General features: G+C 32.6%; 1 protein-coding gene across 1 annotated transcript; it reads right to left on the minus strand.

Moving 5' to 3' along the window:
- On the minus strand, positions 1-27,816 carry LOC143246553 (ubiquitin-conjugating enzyme E2-17 kDa). Its single transcript, XM_076493449.1, has 6 exons — positions 27,636-27,816; positions 16,426-16,489; positions 12,968-12,999; positions 6,830-6,907; positions 1,986-2,091; positions 1-518 (listed from the first exon to the last, which is right to left on the minus strand). Exons 1-6 carry the CDS (start codon positions 27,657-27,659, stop codon positions 379-381), a joined length of 444 nt encoding a protein of 147 aa, XP_076349564.1. The 5' UTR covers positions 27,660-27,816; the 3' UTR covers positions 1-378.
- Positions 27,817-27,915: the final 99 nt, after the last annotated feature.

The following is a 27,915-nucleotide window of genomic DNA, read 5'->3' on the forward strand; positions in this document are numbered from 1 at the left end:
TGAATGTAAAAAGTTTTATTTACACACCAACACAAATAGAAAAAAAAAATGTACATTGTTTCTTACAGTATGAATGATGTGAATTGGGTGCACAATCTGACCTCTGGTGGGTTTGTTATTCTACAGTCAAGTTGACATGACCAATACTTCTGAATTTTCTACCTCCACAGTAATAATTAAACAAAGCATTTATACAATAAATAATGTCAATTCAGTTTAATGAACATTTTAATTATGGGCAATTCTAAAGGTAACTTTTAAAAAATCCCAGCACTTTAGTTATGTCATGTCCACAGGTAGGAAGTAGAGAAACTTTTTCACCTCCCCCCAATAAAACAAATTTATATATGGAAGAAATGCTAGTCATTCACCATGGTGTCACATGGCATATTTCCTGGTCCATTCTCGTGCAAGTTCGTTATATTTTTCTCGATCAGTTTTGTAAATCTTGGCAATTTCTGGTACCAATGGATCATCTGGATTTGGATCACACAGCAGAGAACAGATGGATAGTAAAACTAGCAATATAAAGAAAAAGAAAACAACAAAGGGTTAGATAAAAACTGTTACAGAGTAACTTGTATACCAGTGAACAACAACAATAATACATCCAGATTTCACATAAAAACTTCAGCAGTTTTCCACCTGATTTTAGGTGGGAATCATAACCAACATGTTTTGAGCCTATACGAGATTTTTGAAAGCAACAAACACTATTAACTGTGACCAACAACAGGAATTACAAAGAATATAAGCACACAAGATCACAGCTGACAGTTTCTTAAGCTACAAATCCATTATAAAATTATTGCACATAATATCTACTGGAACATGGGATCCCACAGGAATGTTTCAAAAAAAGTGAAAGAATAGTACTGAACTTAGTTTTCTCATCCTCTGAAATGTTCCAAGTCCATTGCTTTCTGACATGAAAAAAAGTGATATTTTCCTAGTGCAGCTCATGCATGTTTAAAGCATTAATTGGAAACTGCCACGTGAAAGTTCCCCATTTTTCAGGTGCATATTGTTACTCAAATTTGCTGTTTGTGTAGATTTTTGCAACTATGTGTCAGCAAAGTTTTAACAGTGGACAAGTACTGCAGTAGGTTTCCCTATTCAGACAATGCTGTTATTTCTCTTTACTGTTTTTTATATACTTAAATGAAATTAGTGTGTAGATAATATTTATTACCACTGCACAGAGCAAGCAGTATTTCATATAACTGGTGTTAAGGTAAGGGCTGTAAATGTTGATAATTGGCAACTCATGCTCGGTGGGTGACTGTTTTGCATGCATTATTTCTAACACGTTATTCCAGCAAACATCTGAAGAATACATGCCATGTAGGCCTAACAAAAGCATGCTACCAAGTCTGTTTACATTGCATTAATCTGTGTACTAATATCTGAAATATTATTCTGTTTTGATGAGATTACTTTATTGCTGTTCATCCTTTGTTACAATGCACTGTGACACTGAAGCTTGTCCTTAAATCTGTGATAATATAATTTTTGCACTCAAGATGGTCCTTTGAGAACAACTTTAAATTTTGTTTAACGTTGTTGTTGCATACCAGTGCATGTGCCTCTTTTTATAACTTCAGTGTAGTAGCTGGATGGAAAAAAAAAGCCAATACAGCAGTAAACTGTCACACTAAATGCATATGCACATCTGTCACTTAAAATTTATTATCCATAAATAGATATAAAAAATACTTATGAAACAAGATTAGAAAAAAATTGTTAATTTAAAAAGGGACAATGGGGACAATCAAACAAATAAAAAAAGTCAAAATGAAAAGACTATTTCCAAACATACAACTAGGGACTGAAAAAAGTAAAGTTTTATATTTCACAGCATGATTTATGAGCTAACATTTAAATACTGTACAAATTCACAACTTTTGAACAAAGAAGTTTAACACAAATTTTCGAGCAAACTTAATATACCTCTGTACACAAAATCTACACTGGAGAGTATTCACCTTTTGATATAGTAAGCGCTGGAGACCACTGTGAACGAAGAATATCCAGACAGATACTTCCATTGCTGTTAATATTTGGATGATAAATTCGTGTTGTGAAAGCAACCTGTATTAGAAAGAAACTTTCATCATTTACTCCTGGGAACTTGGAAAATACAAACTTTTCTTCTATACTTTCAAAATTACAATAAAAAAAATACATCATATAACAGATGAAAGGAAAATGGAAGTCTTCACAGTAAGGCATTGTTTTCATTAAACGTTTATTGACTTAAACCTAAATCTTACCTAAAAATCTACTGTTTCAGTTTTTAAACCTTTTTAAAAAGTGTAGACCTAATAAAAACCAAAAATGTGTTTGATAATTAATTTTCCTATGAACCAACAACACAGATGTTTGCAAAGAACTACAACGCTACATGAGTGCACACGTTTGACTGAAGAAAAATGTACTTTTCTAAATAAACACTTTTCCTTCTGTTTTAAATGATGCATATCAAAACATACTGGGCATTTTTCCATTTGTTAAGTGGCCACACTGCAAATATGAGTAAATGTATGTTATGATTTTATTGTTGCATGTATGCATTTTGAAATAGAATATTTTATATTTCCTCTCACTTATTTTTATTTAGCAAAGTCCTTGGGCTCATGTAATGGGTTTTGTATAGGTAGTAGAACATACAGACATTAATGTCTTAAGCTAAGCACAGTATGGAAAAATATATCTTTTTACTGTTAAAATTTCATGTGAAACAATAATGAAGATTTGTTAAAGTTTTTGTTCATTGTAAAACCATTAAGTACACAAACGATTGGAAACATAATAGTCAGTTATTTCAGATCATCTATCCAAAACTAATGTTGCTTCTTGGTTTAGGCAAATCTAATGGCAGTGAATTGGTAGACCATATCAATTACAACACTTTCTGTAAACTATGAACCAACTCTTTCCAAAACTGATGATAGAAAAGTCAAACTTGGATATGCTTTTGGTCACCCGTGGCTTAAATACAAAAGAATATCAAATTCGATGCTTTGTCAAATCTAATGCAAAAACAATTTTCATTTTTTGGTTATGATGCCAGAGTGAGTCACTAGTGTATTGTGATTCATGTAGTTCATTGACAGGCTTGAAAACAATATACTGGACATTAGATGTTATTGTTCATTACTGTAACTCAAAAAAGCAATAATGGACAGGAATGTTGGTCATACCAAGAACTGTTAGTATCTTGACTACACTACTTTCACAATTAACAAATCTCTGCTGGAAATTACTTTGGGCATTGGAGGCACCTCTCATATGGTCTCACTAGTTCAACTACTAAATATTTATTATATTTTGTTGATCAATTTTCAAGTTATGGATGTTAGAACAGCTCAACTAACTTTATAATCCATGCTTTGTTATTTATCTTTTGAATTTATTAACAGAATTAAATAATAAGATATATACAAAAAAATATTTTCCTCAAAGTCAATGAAAACAATAAAAAAAAAAACTAGATATAAAAACAATTATATTTCTGCAATAATCAGTTTCTGAATGGCCCACCCAAATTACAAAATATTGAACTGATAATGTTCTATAATTAAAAAATTGGTAACATTTTTTCAAAACCCTTAAGTTCTGAGTCGAACTTTCTGTGGTCAAACTTAGCTTCAAGACTCAATATTTTTAAGTTTTTGAACCCAACACTTAATTCAATATACTATATTTTATTGGAGGGTAGTAATATTGTGGCACATTTGTCAGGGACCAGTCTCAACCTTGAATAATACTATAGAGAACCTCCCACACTTTATTCTGGTCACTTCCAAATTTATTTGTGGTTCAGTATTAGTTATTTCCTACATATTTTAAAGCCTTTTTAATATATATAACACAAAAGTAAATGTTTTGGATCCAAAAGCCTGTCTGATACACAGCTGTAACTCTTGAAACACCCACCTACAAACAGGGTCAGTATGACAATCATTTACACCCGACTGAAAGTTAAACAGAATCTGCTTTCCACATCCCATTGTAATATTACACAAAACAACAGGAAAAATTATTTTATTTATATTAGCATTTATAGTACTCTTCTATGTATTTCACATCATGGGTTTGGTTATGAGGAACAAAATATTCTTGCCTTAAGGTATGTACGTATGCTACTACCCCAAGGGGATTTAAAATAAATTGAACTTTAATAATAATATTTGATGAATCATTTGCATCCATTTTGAATAACTGTTGATAGTATGTGATGAATGCTAGTATCAATCATTTACCCAAACAATTAAAAACATGCACTGTTACTACTACCTCCAGAAAGCAAGAAATTTAAGTAAGCTTTTCAAAACTCTAGTTTTGTTTTTCAACATATCAAATGTCAAACTTGAGACTTAATGACCTCGATAACAGATTTATATTTTTATCCAAGCCAATTAACTGTAACAATCATAACATCCAATCTCAAAATTATTGACATACAAAACTCAGTCCAAGGGTATATATAGGCTTTTCTTTCAAATACAAAAAATAAAAAAGATCTGATAATTCAGACTGACCTGATAATCTCAATAAGAGCATTTTTCATTGAACAAGAAGTCAACCTTTCCCTATCAGATTAACATCTCATGAAGCCTAGCTTAAAGCTTTAGTATTTTTTTTAATTTTGAAGATGGCATTGAGACTTCAATCAGTTCAACTTAAGGTTGAGCATTCTGTCTTTTGCCTTGCCAAACACCATGCTCTCTAAACTTTATCTGGGCTTATACATCTTCATGAAAATAAATTTCCATAAATTTCATTACATTTTTGCAGGACCTATTTTTTTCTGTCATAATTCAGACTCAAAAAGCCTGTTAGTACATGCTGCAATCCATGACACAAAGTTTCAATTTTAATGTAAAAGTGTCGGAGAAGTTCAGTTTTGACTGAGAGAAGTGAAAAGTTACCAACTCTCTACCTGGTGCTCAGAAGTAGCTATGAATACCTGAGGTTCATTCTACATTTCTCTGTATTATTTGCAGTTATCATTCCTCCAGCATTATTTTCACTGCTTATATAATATAACTTTTTAAAACTAACTCACATCATACCTTGCATTTTGAGGCAGAACGATGATGAATCAACCACATTTTATCCTCACTAGTTGACAATTAACAGAGATTGAAATTGTACTTTCCCTTTATTCCAATCAATAAATGTTTGATGTTGAAAATAACTTACAAAATTGTCTGATAAACTGACTTGAAAAGAAGCACAACCACTCAGATGTGTTACCCATTTCATCATTCAAGAGAATTGCTAAAGTGATTTTCAAATCACTTAGAGAATACAAGATAATAAAAACAACAGCTAAATGATTACAATTAACAACTTTTTTTCTTTAAAAACCAAATTTGTATTTTAAAAGCATTAATAAGGCTGAAATATAGCTGTAAAAACATACACGGCTCTTTTGAGGATTTGAGTTCTTCACTCAACAGATAGGACAACATCAACAACTCTGCTGAATGAAGTACTGATGTTAGTATTATTTGGTTTAACACAATAAATACTAAATATCTAATTACAAATTTCTTTCCTTGTCCCCCAGATTCATTGACCTGTATGTTGCTTTTATAAATCAAAGGAAGTCCTGTTAAAGGTTGTCTGGCTCAAACAGTCATAATTTTAATTTTTTTTTATCTAAAGCAATTTCAACCATTTCCACCTTTTAATCACACTGAAAGTGTATTTGTTTATTACTAGTTGAATTTCTTGAGTGAATGTATCCACCACTAGCTCATTGCAAAAGTGTTTCAGTTAAAACTCTCCTACTGACATCATTTAATATGCAATCTGCTTTTATCAACATAAATTAATAAAAAACATTTACCAAGCAGTTACAAATAATAAATTATTAATGAAAGAAAAATAGTTGACTGAGTACTAGATTTGAACATAATAATCAGTAAGGATGGAAAAAAAAAAAGAAAATTAATGAACTAGTTAAACATTCAACACTATTGCCCAGTCATGAATCCGGCCATTTTACATTGATATCTGCTTGTTGGGCTTTGGCCTGGCTCACCTCTCTGGTGTCGCCTTTGTTTCGCCCCCCCTCTTTCTCACCTGTCAATTTTATAACGCCCCATTGCACTTCATCACCTTAAACAAGTAAAAAATTAAATACAGGCAAAATTCCAAGCACACTTAAATAATCTTTCACGTGAGGGGACAAAGAGGAACCACAATGTTCCTGATCACCCCTATTGGGGAGAGAATTCTCGAGACTTCTCTCTCTCTAAACTGAACCCCTGCCACATTCGTTTGTGTTTAGTTAAATATTTCTATGAAAGTCTTAATGTAAAGAAGTTGTTAAAAAAACCCAACAAAGAACAGTTATAAACAAGGCCCGATTAGACAGATGTGCTGGAACCTGATGGGTTTCTGGCTGTCTACAGTATAACACAGATATAACTTAATTTAGTTTAAAATATTAACAGAAAGAATGAAAAACAAATGGGCATGAAACCAGCACTGGCTATGTAAGTCTAACTGATCTAAGATAGAATCCAAAATTGGACTTAAAAAGAACAAAAAAACTAATAAAGTACTTTGATCTCTTGCTAGAAGGTAACTCCTTGAAACTTTCTGAATGTCAATTTTGCAAAGTTGTTATTAGTGTGGAGAAAACTAAACATACTTGTCATGACACAGAAACAGCCAATATTTTAGAGCAGATTCACAAGACAGTATATCAAAATACCACCAAAGTTACTCAGGTGAAAATTTAAGAGTACAATAAAACTATGGCAAAGTCCAGAGTTTTAAGCATTAAAATAACAAGAAAGTGTTTTCTTACCTTAGGTGGTTTAAAAGGATAGTCCGTAGGGAAGTGTATAGTCAGGAAGAAGACTCCACCTTGGTATGGACTATCAGGCTGTTGGTTAACAAAATACAAAACCTTAATTACATGACACGTTCAAGGACAAATCACGCTTAAAATATGAATCCTAAACTTTACACAAGAGGGCAGGAAATAAAATACAAAGTAAGTGAAATATCTGAGCATCTTAGACACAATGAAAAATGAAACAGTATTAAAAAACCTATTATGTTGAAAAAAAATCACAAACAGATATATTTAAAGAACCTGTATGTCCATATATTGCATTATTTGTCAAACATAAACAATCCATTAAATATACAAAACAATTTTCTTCAAAAGTCCCCCTTCTTGTGGAACTCTTAGCCACACAGTTTCTTTTGATAAAAATTGCTGTCACACATTTCTGATAATATATTTTAAAACCATAGTGATTACCAAGTCTAACTTTGCTTCCTAAAAGTATATTTTCACTGTCTGAGTTCAACACTACCTTTACTTTCCATCTACCCTGTAGAAAGAAAGTGTCATTGAAAAAATAATGTTACAAAACTGAGAGTTTTATCAATTATTGTTTCATGTTGCTGCCTTAGTAATTTTCAGCATCAAAAAGTATATGGTTGCTTTTGCTCATTCTTTAATAAACATAAAACCCTGAAATCCAGAAATATTTGCTCATATTAAAATCCTTCATGCCAATTGTGCAGTTTGATTTTAAACTGTTATGAACATCTGAAACAAGCTCGCTACTGATTGTATTTCAATACAATATATATGTTACAGAATTTTTCTGTTTGTACATTACTAACTTATATTGATATTAAAAAAACCAAAACCAAGGTTAGCTACTAAAGACTCATATATGCTGGATGCAAGTTATATCACTGAATGTCAATCCAAACTGGATGCGAGCGACATCACCGAATATCAATCCACATCAAACGTGAATTGGAAATGCTGCAAACAAATGAAAATAAGTGCATGACCCTGCTCATACATCTCTACTGATGATACTAGAAATAGGAGGTTTCATTAAAAAACAGGTAATGTAGTGATAACACGACCTCTGATCTCTGCAACAGAAGCAGGCTATAGTTGAACTAATTTTCAATAAACTGAAGCTGAGATAATTTTATTAATCCTTTATTTATTTATTAACTTTTAAAGTAATTTGAAATGCAACATTATTATTATAGTATAGATTATTTTGATTGGTCAGTTTCCTTTAACTCACAAAAAGAGAAAGAAAACTAGCTTATATTTCTGCAAAGTCAAAATTTCTCAAAAAGGCATCATTGGTTGTTGGCATGAGTCTGCCAACTGACTACAATGCTTCCATGTTGTTTACCCTCATCACTAACATCCTGTGCAGATGAGCCTCAAGGTTTTTAGATGTAGTTTAACAAAAAATACCAAAAGTTTTTTTTTAAATAATATTCTAACAAAAACATCAAGAATTAAATTATTATTAACTTGTACTCTGTTCACAAAAATACTTTACAGCAGTAAACTGTGGACAATGGTAGTCCAGTTAACAACCATCAGGTCATCAGTGAAACTGAAACAGATTGGAATTTGTTGGTGGATAACATATTAACAACCATAAATGGTGAAGGAGGGGTACCATATGTTCCCACTGTCTTTCAAAGAGCAGGAATATAATAATAAAACCTTAACTTCTGTGTTACATAAAATATCTGACAAATTAGATAAAAGAAAACAGTGGAAAGAAGCCTACATGAAATAATTGAGAGAGAAATGTGTAATAAGGAAGTTATCATGTCCAGCAAAAAATGAAAAAGAAACCATAAAATAAAGAGAAGCAGAAGTAAAAACCAAAAAATGTCCACCAATCTTACCAAGAAGATGATTTTTGCAGAAATTGTGACTAGTATTAAGGAAGTATCATTAAGAGCATAAGAAAAAGACCATTTGGGGCACTTCTTGGATGAAGTTTGTTAATGAAAGAGAGAAACAGTTCATCTACAAAATTAAACCAGTTTGAATAAATGATCATAAACTACAATAAATAACACAAGCTGAAGCTTTTCTTCAAACATTTTCAAATGTATGAAGAGCTGAAATTCAGTGGAGATTTGTATGTCGGACAGGATAACCCCACTGTTCTCTGACAGGTCTTTGTAAGTGAAATTAAGAAGAAGCCATTTAATATTAACCTAAACATGAATAGTGGAATAAAGCCAACACTCAGACACCATGATAAAACAACCTCACAACTCCACAAGACCAATAGCCTACATAAGAAAACATGCGTTAATTATCCAACCATGGGAATGTTAGACACTTGAAATCAACACTGTCTAGTGGGTTCTGGTGTTTAACCAGTGACATGATCATTTAGGGGCAGTTTGTTTTTGTCAGTTGATAATCCAAGAATATTTGTGAATATTCAAACCACCTAGTTACAAACAACTGTCAAAATTATTTAAAAAAAAAATAAATGTACAAGCACAAATTCTGTGGGAACATCACACTACAATAAATAATCAATGAGATTTTAAATATTTCTTAATAAAATTAAGATAAAACTTAGATAATATAAAAATTTGAATGCTTTACAAATTCAGAACTATAGTATGTATAATTTCACAGTTTCAAGGTTTATGAAATTAGAAGGTTAACATACATCTAACAAACTGCTGGAAACAAAAATTCAATTTCAATTTTGCTGTGTTACTGATTTGTCTGACCTCTAATTTTTCCCCTATAAGATTTTTAATTCAATGGTACAATTGTACCCTCTGAGCAGGGTGAACCAAATTGGATACCACAGAGTAAGGTACAATTGTACCCTCTGAGCAGGGTGAACCAAATTGGATACCACAGAGTAAGGTACAATTGTACCCTCTGAGCAGGGTGAACCAAATTGGATACCACAGAGTAAGGTACAATTGTACCCTCTGAGCAGGGTGAACCAAATTGGATACCACAGAGTAAGGTACAATTGTACCCTCTGAGCAGGGTGAACCAAATTGGATACCACAGAGTAAGGTACAATTGTACCCTCTGAGCAGGGTGAACCAAATTGGATACCACAGAGTAAGGTACAATTGTACCCTCTGAGCAGGGTGAACCAAATTGGATACCACAGAGTAAGGTACAATTGTACCCTCTGAGCAGGGTGAACCAAATTGGATACCACAGAGTAAGGTACAATTGTACCCTCTGAGCAGGGTGAACCAAATTGGATACCACAGAGTAAGGTACAATTGTACCCTCTGAGCAGGGTGAACCAAATTGGATACCACAGAGTAAGGTACAATTGTACCCTCTGAGCAGGGTGAACCAAATTGGATACCACAGAGTAAGGTACAATTGTACCCTCTGAGCAGGGTGAACCAAATTGGATACCACAGAGTAAGGTACAATTGTACCCTCTGAGCAGGGTGAACCAAATTGGATACCACAGAGTAAGGTACAATTGTACCCTCTGAGCAGGGTGAACCAAATTGGATACCACAGAGTGTACAATTGTACCCTCTGAGCAGGGTGAACCAAATTGGATACCACAGAGTAAGGTACAATTGTACCCTCTGAGCAGGGGTACCACTGAGCAGGGTGAACCAAATTGGATACCACAGAGTAAGGTACAATTGGTGGATACCACAGAGTAAGGTACAACAATTGTACCCTCTGAGCAGGGTGAACCAAATTGGATACCACAGAGTAAGGTACAATTGTACCCTCTGAGGAGGAGGGTGAACCAAATTGGATACCACAGAGTAAGGTACAATAGCAGGGTGAACCCACAGGGTGAACCAAATTGGATACCACAGAGTAAGGTACAATTGTACCCTCTGAGGAGGGTGAACCAAATTGGATACCACAGAGTAAGGTACAATTGTACCCTCTGAGGAGGGTGAACCAAATTGGAGGGTGAACCAAATTGGATACCACAGAGTAAGGTACCACAGAGTGAACCAAATTGGATACCACAGAGTAAGGTACAATTGTACCCTCTGAGCAGGGTGAACCAAATTGGATACCACAGAGTAAGGTACAATTGTACCCTCTGAGCAGGGTGAACCAAATTGGATACCACAGAGTGAACCAAATTGGAGGTACAATGAACCAAATTGGTACCCTCTGAGAGGGTGAACCAAATTGGATACCACAGAGTAAGGTACAATTGTACCCTCTGAGGAGGGTGAACCAAATTGGATACCACAGAGTAAGGTACAATTGTACCCTCTGAGGAGGGTGAACCAAATTGGATACCACAGAGTAAGGTACAATTGTACCCTCTGAGGAGGGTGAACCAAATTGGATACCACAGAGTAAGGTACAATTGTACCCTCTGAGGAGGGTGAACCAAATTGGATACCACAGAGTAAGGTACAATTGTACCCTCTGAGGAGGGTGAACCAAATTGGATACCACAGAGTAAGGTACAATTGTACCCTCTGAGGCAGGGTGAACCAAATTGGATACCACAGAGTAAGGTACAATTGTCCCCTCTGAGCAGGGTGAACCAAATTGGATACCACAGAGTAAGGTACAATTGTACCCTCTGAGGAGGGTGAACCAAATTGGATACCACAGTAAGGTACAATTGTACCCTCTGAGCAGGGTGAACCAAATTGGATACCACAGAGTAAGGTACAATTGTACCCTCTAGCAGGGTGAACCAAATTGGATACCACAGAGTAAGGTACAAAGGGTGAACCAAATTGGATACCACAGAGTAAGGTACAATTGTACCTCTCAGGGTGAACCAAATTGGATACCACAGAGTAAGGTACAATTGTACCCTCTGAGGAGGGTGAACCAAATTGGATACCACAGAGTACCCTCTGAAGGGTGGTACAATTGTACCCTCTGAGGAGGGTGAACCAAATTGGATACCACAGAGTAAGGTACAATTGTACCCTCTGAGGAGGGTGAACCCTCTGAGGAGGGTGAACCAAATTGGATACCACAGAGTAAGGTACAATTGTACCCTCTGAGGAGGGTGAACCAAATTGGATACCACAGAGTAAGGTACAATTGTACCCTCTGAGGAGGGTGAACCAAATTGGTACAATTGTACAATTGTACCCTCTGAGGAGGGTGAACCAAATTGGATACCACAGAGTAAGGTACAATTGTACCCTCTGAGGAGGGTGAACCAAATTGGATACCACAGAGTAGGTGCAATTGTACCCTCTGAGGAGGGTGAACCAAAATTGGACCCTCTGAGGAGGGTGAACCAAATTGGATACCACAGGAGTACCCTCTGAAGGTACAAATTGATACCACAGAGTAAGGTACAATTGTACCCTCTGAGGAGGGTGAACCAAATTGGATACCACAGAGTAAGGTACAATTGTACCCTCTGAGGAGGGTGAACCAAATTGGATACCACAGAGTAAGGTACAATTGTACCCTCTGAGGAGGGTGAACCAAATTGGATACCACAGAGTAAGGTACAATTGTACCCTCTGAGGAGGGTGAACCAAATTGGATACCACAGAGATAGAGCTCATTCTTCTCTCCTGTCACAAAACGAACCTTAATAAGAGATAACATTGACTAAGAGAAGAAATTACTAAAATATGTACATATTATCCTAATAATCTGCACAAATTATCATGCTTGATACAACAAGTAAAATGATATGATATTGTTTTCTCAATGTGAATGAAACAGCACAGTATATAATAATTCTGTAAATAAATATTTTAATTAGACATCTAAGTAACATAATCACAAATATGTTACTTTTCCACTCTCTTGACTGCAGCATTTAACATACTAAGTGCAAAACACAAAGTTTGGCTGCATTTATATCAATGTTTCATCTTTAGAAAACTAGCTTAAATGCTACTACAACTATTATACACACTAAGTTTATATTTCCTATACAATATTCCTTTTTGTTTCTCTCTTTCAATTTCAATTTTGTTTTAAGACAGAAGAGATAATTTTTTAATTTTTTTTTCTCCACTCAATAAGTTTTTGCATTTCATTACAACAAAAAAACTCTAGTTTAAGCCACAAGTAATAAATTGTTAATGGATGGTCAAAACAACACATTTAAAATTACACTTGTTACATTCAGTGGTAGTGCTGGTTAGGGTGGGAAAGAGATATAGAAATTGTAAAAATACTTACTGGTCCCATGATTGTTGCTTGCCAGTGAAATACTGAAAGAGAATAAATAAAAATAAAAGCAATAAAGCTCGTTAATACAAGAAGTTCTTTCTATGTACCTCACACAGAAAATCAATAATTCTAGCAAACTTGGAATCAGTTATTAACCTGTTCAGTGCCGTAGACGAGACAACTCGTCCAAGCAGATCGGTAACACAGTGCCACGGATGAGTTAATTCGTTCTCAGTAATACCTAACTTCAGCTCTAGATGTCAGCACCATAGATGCATTTGACCTACTTACAAATTGTTTCACTTTCGATCCAAAATGGCGTCACAAAAAGTTACAAAATGAACAAGCATTAGAGTTGTATTGTAGCAGCTGAAATACTTGGCAGTCAACAGGTTAATCTTGACTTGTTAAAATGAAACAGGATTAGGAATACTTAATACTATAGTTAAACATGTTCCAAAAATATATGTGCATGTCAACATCATGTACACTGAAAATCCAGGTAGAAATTAGTTTTTATCATTTTTTAGTCAATTTCATTGTAGCCATTTTAAAATTAATATCTAAATTCAATAAGACACATGTTACTTATTTTATATAATTTTAAACTACTTCTGATTTTGAAACCACACGTAATCCCTTAAACAATAACAAATTTTAATTGATGTATCTCATGATTCACAAAATCATTTTCAGGATCTCTAGGCCAATCACATCTCGTTTTATATACTTAATGCATTTATTGCTTGTTTGTCCTACAACCCACCAGTGTGGGAGGAGCCAATAGCATGAATATCTGTTTGCATTTCACATTAGTTTTATAATGTTACTTTCAAATGTGATACTTTATACCTGCTACAATTTCAGTAGTAAAATCCCCTCAATGAAATCAATGTGAGATCTCATAAAAAAAAGGAGGTGCCTGACACTGTTGGAAGAGAAAGTAGTGTATCATTCCCATTAGGCTGATAAAATTTTAATGTAGAATGTATTGGAAACCACATAGCTAGTAGGACTGTAACTAGCTTGTTTTACCAAGGTTTTGGCAAGTTTATTTCAGATACGTGTAGCTAATTCAGACTAGTCTGGTAATACCTTAGCAACATGGTAATTCCTCAGACTCATGGTAAGCCTCACGCAATTCCTCATGGTAAGCCTCACGCACTTCCTCATGGTAAGCCTCACGCAATTCCTCATGGTAAACCTCACGCAATGCCTCATGGTAAGCCTCACGCACTTCCTCATGGTAAGCCTCACGCACTTCCTCATAAACTTAACTCACAGCTTCTTTAATTTGATTTTCAAAAATAGTATGCATTCATGGTTCTCAATTGAGACTAACTCATACAACAAAAGTGACCAAACTGGTTAAGTCAATGATCATTTATAAACTGTGTGCCAAGATTACACATTAACTCGGCTCAGTGTCTTACTTTCAGTAGAAACTTAAATCCTCGTTTTACTGCTCTTTTTACTTAGCAAAGCAAAAATAAAAAAAAATCTGAACACAGCTACATTATGAAAGACACATCAATTGTTGCAAAAAACAAAGTACAATGACATAGAAATAAAAGTTTATCCATATGTACATACTAAAGTCATTATAAATGGAGTATCCTACGTTTCTTAGAATGCTGAATTACAAATATATTTCCCAGTTTGAAATAATACAAGACACATGAGCAATGAAGCACATTCCAGTTTCTACAGGATAAGTTGTGTGTGTGTGTGTGTGTGTGTGTGTGTGTGTGTGTGTGTGTGTGTGTGTGTGTGTGTGTGTGTGTCAGGAGATAATATGTTAAAATCAACTTATTTTGCACAGTAGAAATTTTTACACAAAATAATTGTACAATACTTGGAAACATTTTTGTAACACTACACCATCATATATCATATGTGCTATCTCAGATAGAAGCAGTCTAGGAAAATAAAATACTTGGTCAAATTGCTTGAACCATCAGAATAACATCCAAGACTTTTCTATTGAAGATATTTTAATACAATAAAGTATCTCATATCTATAAATTCTTAACCATGGTAATAGTTCTGTACAATATCTTTCTTCACAATAAGCCTATTCGAACAGTTTTTCTACCTAACTTCTATCCTCCAAATTAGAAATCAAACACTGTTCTATAAAAAGATTGGATAAAAAAAGCCATAACTTAGGTTTAACTCCTTAAAAAGGTCTACATCCAGCAATATTATTGCCAAACAGAGCATTACTTTTTTTTTTTTTTTTTTATAAACTATACAAAAATAATCTCACAAATTATGGATAATAAAAAAACAAACAAACTTGGACCCGGGTTCAACTAGTATCATAATAAACACTGCACCACAGTTTGTACCACTCAAGAGTAAGAATGAATCTCGTGGTTCGGACCACAAAGCAGGACTCACTTTTTACAGCCATCACAATACTAGAAGGAGCTGCATGGGCATTGTTTAACCAGGCAACAACAGATCCAGCAATGAAATTCTGTATTGGCTTACCCATAAAACAGAAGAGCTGTATCAACAGCAAGCTAATCTTGATCCTGGAGCGGGTCGTGAACCACAGCGTCAACAGGAGAAGACTGCATTAGTAAATAATAGCTTCTGATCAGAGTAAGCTACATACTCAGAAAAAAACTAAAAATCAACCTGGCCATCAGTATAACAAATACTGAAGCTGTTAACTCACTTTTCACAGCCATTACACTACAAAAATAAACTGCACTGGCCTTGTTTAATCAGGCAACAGTTTTTTTTTTTTAGTTATCCAAATAAAGACTGATTTATTCACCATAACTTGGTTCTAGTACTTTAATGAAATGAAAGAATAATTTTATTTATATAAATTTTAAAGTATTGTAATGATTTAACCCTTTTATGATTTGTAGAATCCAAAACTAGGGAGTGCACCATTTCTTTTTTGTTTGTCAGTATTACTTAGTGATTAAAATATGACAACAAATACACTAAAACATAAAGAAAACAGGCTTTTCTTAATGAAATAAACAATTTAATCTTTAATAAGTTCAAAGTTCAAATTTCATCAGTGTGGCACTAAAACTAAATTAGTAATTTTTGTAAAAAGATTAATACAATCAAATTTTAAAACTGTTTTGAAAGGGGAAAAAAATATATATATATGAAAGTTGTTTGAATAAAATGTTGCTCACATAACGTTTTCTTTTATATATATAATTGATTCTTAATTTTACACAACACAGTATTCCAATCACTTAATTTTAATTTAGAGATTAATAACATACAATACAGTTATTAACCATTATATTTCATGAATGTTTTGTATAAATTTTCATTAACAGTAACTTTATTACAAATTCACATTAGTCAAGTGATGACCATGAGTACTAAACAGTTTATTTTAAACCATGTGGGTTACTTTGATGTCAAAGTACAATTGTTTGATTGGGAAAAAAAAAATGAAATAATTTCTCTAGTACTTCAGTACTTACAATCATCTCCAACAGGTCCAGCAGAACACTGTGCTGGGGGGTCACGACCAAGGTCTTGTAGCTCCTGTTACAAAAGTGAAAAGATACAAATTGAAACAAAAAAGTTATTTCTTTATACAGTGGTATAAGGTTTGGTTCTCCAACTTAATCTGTTCCAGAAGGCTGTTTGAAAACCGAATCAATTTTTTCCAAAAGAAATACTGTAAATTAAATTAATCTATTACAGAACTCCAAAAATTATGCATTATGGAGCATTTTAAGTAAAAATATTGCTTATTTCTACCTGTATAATAATACCACAAAAACTATAAACACAATAAAAAAACAATAATTAAAATTAAACTGCACTTTACCTGTGTTGAGGAGAGCTGATGGTGTAAGTGAAAGGTGGTGAGGAAAGTGGAGAGTGGGAGGGTTATTATTGTTTGGAAGGGGAGTCACCTTCTATAAAAATGTCAGGTAACTCTCCTTCTGGGGTGCTTGAGACTCACTGGACCCATTTCTTACTAAAATCTTATCTAATGAGATTTGTTTCTGCCTGCATTTTAAAATGTTTCTGAAGTAAGACATGACATTGTCATTTAAAAGGTTTATGCTGCAGTTTGCTACAGCTTTGTCAGGGTGAAATTTTTCCACAAAACTTTGCAACTCTCCCTATTTTCCACACATTTCCTTAATTAGTGAACTAGGAACATCCTCCCTTCTAAAAGGCATTTTCTTCCAAAAGAGGCCTGTCTCATCACAGTTAAATACTTGTTGGGGAATAAAACCCTCAGCTTCTACAGAGTCCTTAAATTCCTTAACAAATTTATCAGCAGCATCTTTGTTAGAACTGGCACCCTCCCAATGTCTCACCACACTATGTATGCCATTTCTCTTCCTAAATTTTTCAAACAACCCCTACTAGCCTTAAAGGCATCACTTGTATCAGCACTCATTCCAGGGGTGTTTTTCAGGAGGTCAGCATGCAACTGATTTACTTTCTCACAAATGATGGTCTCAGAAATGCTATCACCAGCTAACTGTTTTTCGTTTACCCAAATCAACAAGTTTTTCTACCTCTTCCATTGTTATTATTTGTTTTGTAAGCACTGTCACTCCTTTTGCAACATCAGCTCTTTTGATGACCTCTTTACTTTTCAGTATGATGCAGACTGTAGACTTTGCCATACCAAATTGTGTAGCAAGGTCAGACACGTGAACACCATTCTCATACTTCACTATGAGATCTTTTTTCACCCCTATTGTGGCTCTAACAACTTTTCTTTTTGGTTTTCTGCTTTCATTATCATTCTTTGACCCCATGGTGGCTTATTTAATCAGAATATTTAGAAAAACAACAAAAAATAAAAATAAAAACGAGAACGTTTACAGCAAGTTTTAGTGGGGGTATGAACTGAGCAACAGGTGCGGATAAAATGTTTTGGCAAGCTTGGCATGGGCCAAAAATGGTCAAAGGGTCGTTTGGGTCATTTAGGGGTTCAGGCCACGACAGCCTGGTTCAGGAACCAAGTTTATATTTGACAACTGAGACATTTTTTTCTCAAACAATACGTTCAAAAACCGAATTGTTCGAGAACTGAGGTACCACAGTATTATCAATTTGTGGACATTATTAATATACTTACACTCCATTGATCATTACTGGGACTGTTTGTTTGTTTTGAACTTCTCTCAAAGTTACATGAAAGCTATCTGTGCTAGATGTCTCTAATTTTGCAGTGTAAGACAAGAGGGAAGGTAGCTAGTCATTACTATCCACTGCCAACTCTTGGACTACTCTTTTACAAGTGAATAGTGAGATTGATCATCACATTATACTGCCCCCATGGTTGAAAGGGCAAACATGTTTGGTGTGACAATGATTTGAACCAGTGACCCTCAGATTATGAGTCGAGCACCTTAACCAACTGACCATGCAGGCCCTCTATTGGGAACCAAAGTGCATTAAAGACAAAATAAAACAGGAACTGTTTTTTTTTGGAATGGGCAGTTATTATGATTCTGTCCACAAAGTTATGTTTTGGTAATAATTGATACTCAAAATATCCAAGTGTTGTTCTTTTTGTTATTCATGTTTAAGACATCAAGCAAATTATTTAGATTCCAAAATTAATTCTAGAAACAATCTAAAAAATGCTTTATTCATACAACCATCAAATAGATTCTACAGACTTAAAGTGTTGTCCAAGTATCTTTCACTTATCATTGGTAATTTTACTTTAACTGAAATCACACACACACACATAAAACCAGGAATCCCAATAAAATGGACATTCAGAACCCCATTATTAGAAATTAAAAACTCTCTTCATAAGACAATAACAACTTATTGCACTTTCAATAAATGACATTATTAAAATTACGGGACTACACACAAAGCTTTAAGTATACATATTACAAATGAATAGGTTGTAGCTTCTTCCCCTTGTATCAGCAATAATTTCTCTCACTGTACTTAAGAATTAATGTTTCACTGAAGCCAACATAAGGTTGGTTGTTATAGCAACAGTGACCTTTGACAAATCAAAGGAGAAAATTATTTAAATATTTTATTGCTAAGCAACCAAATTTTTCCCAAGTATATGTACTTACATGAACACCCACTAGATATACTTCATTTGTTACAAATGCAAAGCATGTTTAGACATCCAGGAAAAAATATAAAAACTTCAAAGGATTTATCAAATTGTGAAAGATGAAAGCAAATGAGAATCATACAGTACATGTTTATAAGCAAATTGTTATTTAACATGTTGGTGGCATTTACCAAGAATATGCAATTTGATTACTGCCTATATTTTCATTACAGTTTTTACTGCTATTAGAATACTTTGTGAATTTTTGTGCAAATACTGAAAACAAAATATCAAACATTAAATATTCTGCTATAGCTAGCAACCTATTCACACAGCAAACCATTTTACATTTAGCGCCCAATGAAAACTAGCAACAAATTACAAATATCACTTTTTTTTGTAAGTAAAAAGAGTAGATATTACAAAAGTATCCATTTTTTTTGTCTAGAATATTTCCTACCAAATTATTTCACATTTAAAATGATCTACAAAATACAACTTTGAGTGAGATAAACATGACAATAACACAAAGTACTGGTCAAATCAATGAGCTAAATTCAGCGTAACAGCAGAATTCTCCTGCAGGGACTGTTTTATGTGCAAAATAGAAGTACAGGGAAACAATTGAAATCTACAATACAAAACATTTAACAGATCAACAGTGTGTTTATTCTTATGTTTCAAACAGTATGCTCTGTTTAATTATTATCTATTATATGTATATGTACAAAGCCAACAAAACAATCTCAATGAACCCATTACACAAGTAAAACTTTACAATTTTAAAATCTGAAATTTGCAATATAAACAAAATTATGCTAAGAGCACAAATCACATAAAACCATAAACATTTTAAATCATACATAACTTGTATTTTGTTAATTCTGAGAGAGAGAACTTTGTTTGTCATTGCATAATGCTACACAAAGGCTATTTGTGCTCCGCCCACCAAAGATATCAGAACTTGATTTATATCGGTATAAGTCCAGAGACATAAAACTATGCCACTGGGAGGTTAAAGAGAGAGAGAGAAATATCTTATGCAATACGTACTGAAATTTTCTTTTAGTAAGCACCATTTTCTCTGTAGAAGTAGTAATTGACAAAGTTAGCTTGGACAAAATGTTCTTTTATGAGCATGGTAGGGTATTCATATTTTATGTGATAAAACAATTCATAAAGATCATGTACACAATAAATTTTGAATCATGTAAGTAATGCCCAGATTCTTAAATCTTAAGTTTTCATATATCATTGAAGGAAAACTGTATATTAGGCATAGATAGTAACAAATCAAACATGATTTATAATAAAACTGTAAAATACATGGTAAGCTTAAGATGACTACCCCCTCTTTTTTTGAGCATTCTAATATTAAAGCAGTTCTATGCAACTTTTGTAGATTAGTCCTCCAAAACTTTCTCCATAAATGTCACACTGTACTAGGTAGTTGCTACCCATTTCACAAAGACTGTCTGGATTATCTACCAAACTATTACTATATTACTTTACATATACACTTAAAATCAAAGTCCTCATAAGAAAATTATTTTCAACACACTTTACCAAACTTAAAATTATGTTTTCCAAGTTTCCTTCATATTTTACAAATGAGTGCTCACTGAAAATCTGTTATTATAACATAGTAAATGATTTTACATTTGGTCTACACAAACACCAAAAGTAATAATGTTACATTAAGAAGCACCTAAATATGACAACAACTTATTCATAACTAAGTAAAACAATCTCATCACAAGAAGTGCAAAAGAAAGACCCAAAAAAGGAGTGTATTGGAACAGTACACTGTTCTCTTTCAGGAAAACTATTGGGTCATTTTTTTAAATTCATTGCACACTTGTGTGTGATCCTATACATTAGTTTTTTGTTGTTTTTTTAAATCTTAATCTCACTACAAGAATATTTTACAGGATAGAATAGAAAGCTGCCCCATACAATTTTAAAAAAGTATCTCAGCTTCACATAAAAGAAACTAATGTTCTTATTTAACAGCCCTAAATCTAATGTTCCCATAATAAGTTTGTCTGATAGCAGCACTTATGTCAACTTGTCTGACTGCACATGCTCCTATTGTTAACAACTTGTTCAGGAAATCTAAAAATAATTTGATGATTCAAAAAGCTCAAGGTGGCAAGAAGTCATTTTTTTCATTCAAATAAACAAAATAAATTCAGAATTTTATATCCATAAATGCAAGGTTTGTACACTTTTTTAAGACTTGGGTAACAATTTTCAGAACCATATAAATTTCAGTTTACAAAGGCAGCATAGGCAAATGAATGCACACACGAGTTATTCATTTCCAAGTACATTATTCAAAAGATTTCTTCATTTTGACAAATCGTGTCATTAGAATGTCTGCCAGCACAAGCACACCAAAAATGAAAAAGAATACTTTAGTTTGTAATTTTAAACTGTACATTCAATGTATAATTTTATTAGCACACTCACATTAGTTAGTTAACTTTAAATATCACTATTTTTTTATTTTAAATGTCACCATAATATGCATAAGAATAGTAGCAAAGAAAGGTGATAATTTATGAGTCATTTGACAAATAACAGGACTAAATGTATCAATACTATCAAAAACCATTCTTGCTGAATTTCAAAATGATACATCTTAAACTCAGCTGTGAAGAACTTACTTTCAATAATAATGAATAAAATCATGATTATTTAATTACAAACTGAAAGTTACTTGTGAACAAACCATATGTTTCTCTGGACATTTACAATTTTGATAGATTTATGGCAAAGCAGGTGTTCATTTTAAATAACTAATTTTGCTGTAAGTGGTATGCAAGCTCAATTTACATTTGTCATACAAGCAATGTGCCTACCTAAGGTTTATTAATTAAAAATTATAAGAAAAAGGAAATAGTGCATCAGTTTCCAAAAATTCTGAAAAACTCAGCTGGAAAGTTAAATGCAAAATCCACTTAACCAGAGCTTAAACCTTTTTTTTTTTAACCCAAAGAAGCCAAAAACTTGAATCACAAAAAAATCTATATTCAATATCTGACTTGTTTCATTGTAATACTATCGGTAAATTATTCATACGTAGGCCCAGACCTATCAGGATTACTAATGTTACTACTATTACTAGAGTAAACAGTAATACTAATCTTATTATAATTGAGTTTGCGATACACGTCTAAAAGCTTCGATCTTGGAAACTATTGCATTGATCACCACCAATCATAACTGGGTAATACTTTTATAACTAAGCAGTATTTTTGTAGCCAAGCAATAAACAAAACAATTGAAATTTCCATGAAAATGTGTGTTTCAGATTTAATCATTAAAAATTACATAAAAAAGAGTAAGTTTCAAGTAAAAAATAATCAAATATGAGCATTAAAAAAATTGGTTTTCTTTAGTGAAAATATAATGAATGTTTCAACAGAAGAACAAGGTACTTTCATTGATAACTGTGTCTGCAAAAATATTTCAATCAATTCTACTCCATGATGTAATGCTGTGATGATAGTTCATTTTTAAAACAAAATTTAAAAAAAAAGATTTTTCTCATTGATTATAGACACTATTGAATATCAGATATGACTACATTGTTGTAGAGCTGTCAGATAATTCCAGAAAAAGCTGCAGGCCCAATAGTCTTCCACACAAACTACCAGTTCATACCTGCCCCTGGAGAGAAGGGGTATTTCTGCTAATAAAAGTAATAGATGTTACTGATTGCTCTCTCTATTTCCATAGATCCAGTTAGTATCAGATACATGATTAAGCATAACCTTGTTCTGTACTTTATTAACTGTATTTTGAGCCTTTTACAGGGCTCCTAAGTGCCCTCACACTCACATGTTGTCAAAGCTCTTTAAAACACAACTTCCAACATATTGCAAAAAGCACTACTGCACATATGATGGCAAATTCACATTGAAAATACAAGTTAGTATGGATAGTATTCTGGAATTAGAAACATACTGTTCATGAACCATTTGACTGTTTTTAATGACTCATAACAGTGAATCATGAAATTCGAGTCAGGATGCCATATGAATAAATTATTTTGATTCACTTGTTAAAAAAACTATGTGATGATAAATTTTTGTTGTGTGGGTGTTTTTAACCACCTCTACTTTCCAGATAATAATAACAGTAATAAACTTTTTACTTCAACCAAGGCTTGTACTTCAACACAGATGTCCCATCAGTCCTGATAAAGCTGCAATGGTGAAACAACAGCTGAATTATTATCTGGAAAGAAAAGATTGTTTTTTTTTGTTTCTAACTTCATTGCCAAAAAGTCTAAACCACTCCAATATGCACAACAAATACTGAAAACATATGCGAAAGAAGTAAAAAGCCTAAAAATATAAACTAATGAAATTATTCAGCAATTCTTGAACCCAATACAATAATCATAACAGAATTTCCAGCTCAACTCTACATGTGTCATCCACATTAAAGTAACAACAATATTCATAAAAATAAAAAGTAAGAAGTATATTATCATAGCCATTATTATTATTACACACACACACACATATATATTTGTTTAGTCCTTAAGTAATATTACTTGCATTTTGTGATGTATTTACGAAAAATAAATTTGAAATTTGATGCTATTTTACCATATGGATTGTCCATCTAATATTCTATTGACCAAAATTTAATTTCAGTACTTTCAATGGGCTTAATTCAAACTTGAATAATCAATGGCAGTATTGTGCTTTAGAAAAATTTAACATTTTGTTGTATGAGACCTGTAAATCTAACAGGAAAAACTTCTAAAGCATAGGACAAGTATTACAGAGCTCTCATAGGCTGAACTATAAACTTAAAAAAAACAACACACACACATTAGGAGACAGAAAACACTGCAATAAATTTAATAGCTAAACACCTCTCCTCTAGAAATCTTGTAATGTGCAAAAAGAAACACAACAAAGAAAAGCTTACATAATAAGTAACACCACTCTGACATGAATACCAAGGATTATTACAATAAATATAATACTAATACATCATTGTTCTTTCATTGGTGGGTTCTTTCAATGTCCAATACAGGTAAGAGAACAAATTACTTTATACTGTCCTTTAAGTTCTCTACAAACTTAAACACTTACTTGTAATTCTACATTACAAACAATATTCATATTTCTCTAACTAAACTAGGACTAATGTGATAATGAACATGTGTACGTAACTTCACAAAAATACAGCAATTCACACTATCTTCTTAAAACAACTGTAATATTTAAAATATATCTTCTACTATACAAGAAGAACTTGAAGTCAACTATAAACTTTCTAGAGATTCTGGATATATTTTGACATAACATACTGATTACAACATTAAATATATACCTTTAAACAATATGTTCAAGCCTCTTACTTTCTACCCCATAAGACACAAGTAATTCCATGACTAAATTCCATGGTATAAGGATTGGATTTGGTTGTATAAATGGTTTAAAATTTTTCATTCATTTTCAATAGTTACAACTGATAAGTTTTGTAACTGTTGGTTAAACAATGTTATATAGTTCATATTATAACATTTTCTCTGAGATTTTTACTTGAATAAAATCTTTTATCACCTATATTTCAGTTTAAGAAGCACAATAACTGTTTTTTTTTTCAATTTTTGCAAAGCTACTCGAGGGTTACCTGTGCTAGCCATCCCTAATTTAACAATGTAAGACTAGAAGGAAGGCAGCTAGTCATCACCACACACTGCCAACTCTTGGGCTACTCTTTTACCAATGAATAGTGGGATTGACTGTAACATTATAATGCCCCCACAGCTGAAAGGACGAGCATGTTTGGTGCAACAGGAATTCAAACCTGTGACCTTCAGATTATGAGTCGAACGCCATAACCCACCTGGCCATGCTGGGCCCACAATAACTGAGATAATCAACTTTAAATTATGTATCTAGTCCCTTATCTTTCAAATAACACTTATCAAGCACTTCAGTCTAGATGTGTTCCTTTCTTTCAGTAAATTAAATGAATAGTCACTGAAGTTAATCAAATTGCCCATCATCAATATTTTCAACTGTTATGTGTTGTTACACAATGGCTCAATAAGTGTAGATAACACATGCACACACTTCCATTATGTCACACACTCATATTTTAATGTTACAAAATGTAACACATTTAACTTCAAAACCTCCATGTTTTTATTACAATAAATTATATATTCTTTGATAACTGAAATATGCAAAAATATGGGGAGGGGTCCAAGCTGCCTCAAACTTGAGTATTTTCCATATTCATAAGCAACATTTAGGATTTTTCCAAGACTTTTCAACATCTATAAATTTTGATGTTTTACACTTAAGCACTTCTGAACACTTTCCAGGACCTGTGTAGGCCCTTTAAACATATGCAACAAAATAATAGTATGTGTTCAACCATATACTATTAAACCACACACATGTGCACCAACATCATGAAAACCATTCCACAATTTGACACGAGGATAAAACTACAACAAGATAATTTCATTGAAAAAATATTTATAAAATCTTACATGATTTAAAACTTTCTACCCAAATATTCTGATTTACATTTCCATTCTTTGTGTACCACTATCGAGTCCGAGTCCGATCACCCACAAGCTATCCGAGAGGCAGATATGTATTATACAAATCTGCTTTTAGCAAAAGTTATTTCTTTTCTCTGACTGTATATGTGTAGAATTTTACAACTGATCAAAGCAAGTTATGTACATGACTCATAACTAAACATTAACTCATTGATAAATGTGGCTAACTTAACATACCATTATTACTTATAATTATTAAAATGCTTGTATAAAAGTTTCATAGAATGACATGTGATGCAAGTACTTTTTAACCTTTATGCTTGTTTTTGTTGATTTGGTTATTTGTTTTGGTGGATGGATTAACCGGTCAAAAAATATTGTTTTGGAACTACTACTGCCACGATATTTTGAAAAACAAAACTGAAACAAAATGACAAATGAAACATTACAATTTATGTACTTTTCTTGTTCATCTCAAAACATAAAATATATATATACTAGAAATCAAGGTGTACCCATTGCTAAAAAAAAAGAACCAGCTTTTCTGGAATTTAAAGTTCCTCCATTTTACCCGTTATAAACAAAATGTGTAACGCAGTGGTCCCAAACCTGAAGTCTACAAAGATAATAGTTAGGGTTTTGGAGATATTTTCTTTAAATAAATAGTGCATGGAAGAACACAGGATAACAATACAAAATCTGAAGTTATCCTACAATTGTCACAATTTTTATGGTTCTCTAAGTATGTGAGAAAAGTCATTAAAAATTCAGCTGAGTTACTTGATGTATTTTGTTGGAGAAAAAAATAGAAACATTATTAATAAACCTCCATCAATCATCTCATTAAACAAGTAATTTTGTTAATACTGGTACTCTTTTAATTGCACACTAAGTAATACATGTGTTTTGATAGTAAAGAATGGAAAGACAAATCAGTAGACAATCTATCAAAAACATGAGGTCTGTGAAGGGGAGATAAAAAGGGCTCAATTTCATAGTGTTCACATACCATAACTCTTTCAATTCATCTTTTTTTTAAAGACTAAAAATGTTTAATTTGATTAATGAATAGATATCTCTCTAACATACTTCAAATTACAGATTGAACTTACCCCAATTTTAGTTGCAAATTTTTATTTTTATTTTGGCAGGCTTGAAATGAGTTCTATGTCCATAAATGTCATTAACAACCACAATCTGAAATAGTTTCTTTTAAAACTGAAGAATGAACTTCAAAAAATTTCAAAATGATAAATTTTGGGACAACATGAAACCTACTGGTCAGACACAGCTGTTCCACATGTAAAATTAAATTAGCTTTTAAAAAAACGCTTAAAGTTAGCCCTTATATAGTCATCAAGCTTCTTCTTAAATTCATTTAAATTTTTTTTATAAGTTGTGTACAATTTACATTAACAAGAAACAAAAAAACAATGAAGTTTTATTTACTATTACAGTAAGTATAGAACACTTTCATAATTTCGACATTTTGTGCACGGGTCTTCTTGACCAGTGTTCCTGTAACAGTGTAAATAACTGATGTAGGAGACATTGGATTTTTTTATACAAATGTAAAAGTATCATTGTGGTGCACTGGGTATGATTTTTATGATCATTTGGAGAAAAATCGCAGGCACTTGAGGCTGAGCTAGAATAAACTTATTTTTTGGGTAACCAGAAGTAGCACTTTATCTAAATTCTAAAGAAATTTTTTAAACAAATGGTTAACACCGTGTAACATTAATATGTAATAACCCTATTTCTAGATCCTGCTCCAACATATTTTTAATTTCGTCGCATTAATACTTCAATTTTTATTTTTAGTACACCTATTTGTTTTAAATTACCATTGATTAGTACTTTAACTAGTAAAAACTCAGATATTTATATTTAATAATAGTAACAAATAATACAAAGTGTCGCTGTAACAGCATAATTTACTAAGTGTACTAAAAGCTGGTAATAAAACAGATTTGTGAAATTGACTTGAGTACATTCAATCAGTGCAATGAACAATGACCACAAAAACAACTTATATTAAATATTTATATTTCATTTCATCAACTTAAAACTTAAGAAATTACCTTATTAATCCGTTTTAATGCCATCTTCTACAATAGATATTTTGGGTTTCTCTAAATCCTTGCTACTTTTAATAAAACCCCACAGTACACTACTTAACCACACACTCAATTCCAAATTTTCCCCCTATTGTTACACAGAAAAATTCAAAGACTCCTTTTCTAACATTTCAGTTTGAGGCACAGCGGAAGGATACATGTCGTCATCAAATTGTTCTAGTTTAAGATGACAAACATTGAATGAAAAATAAAAATTATATCTACTTAGATTTTTTTTAATACT

The sequence above is a fragment of the Tachypleus tridentatus genome, chromosome 3, assembly GCF_004210375.1.
Source record: "Tachypleus tridentatus isolate NWPU-2018 chromosome 3, ASM421037v1, whole genome shotgun sequence".
Classification (NCBI taxonomy): Eukaryota; Metazoa; Arthropoda; class Merostomata; order Xiphosura; family Limulidae; genus Tachypleus; species Tachypleus tridentatus.

Bases quoted from the DNA above. Each gene is read 5' to 3' on its own strand.
- LOC143246553 (XM_076493449.1), bottom strand. From the start codon at position 27,659: ATGGCATTAAAACGGATTAATAAG. The intron at 16,490-27,635 runs GTAATTTCTTAA...CTTTTGTAACAG, and splicing joins CATTAAAACGGATTAATAAG to GAGCTACAAGACCTTGGTCG. The intron at 2,092-6,829 runs GTAAGAAAACAC...TTTCTAATACAG, and splicing joins ATCCTTTTAAACCACCTAAG to GTTGCTTTCACAACACGAAT.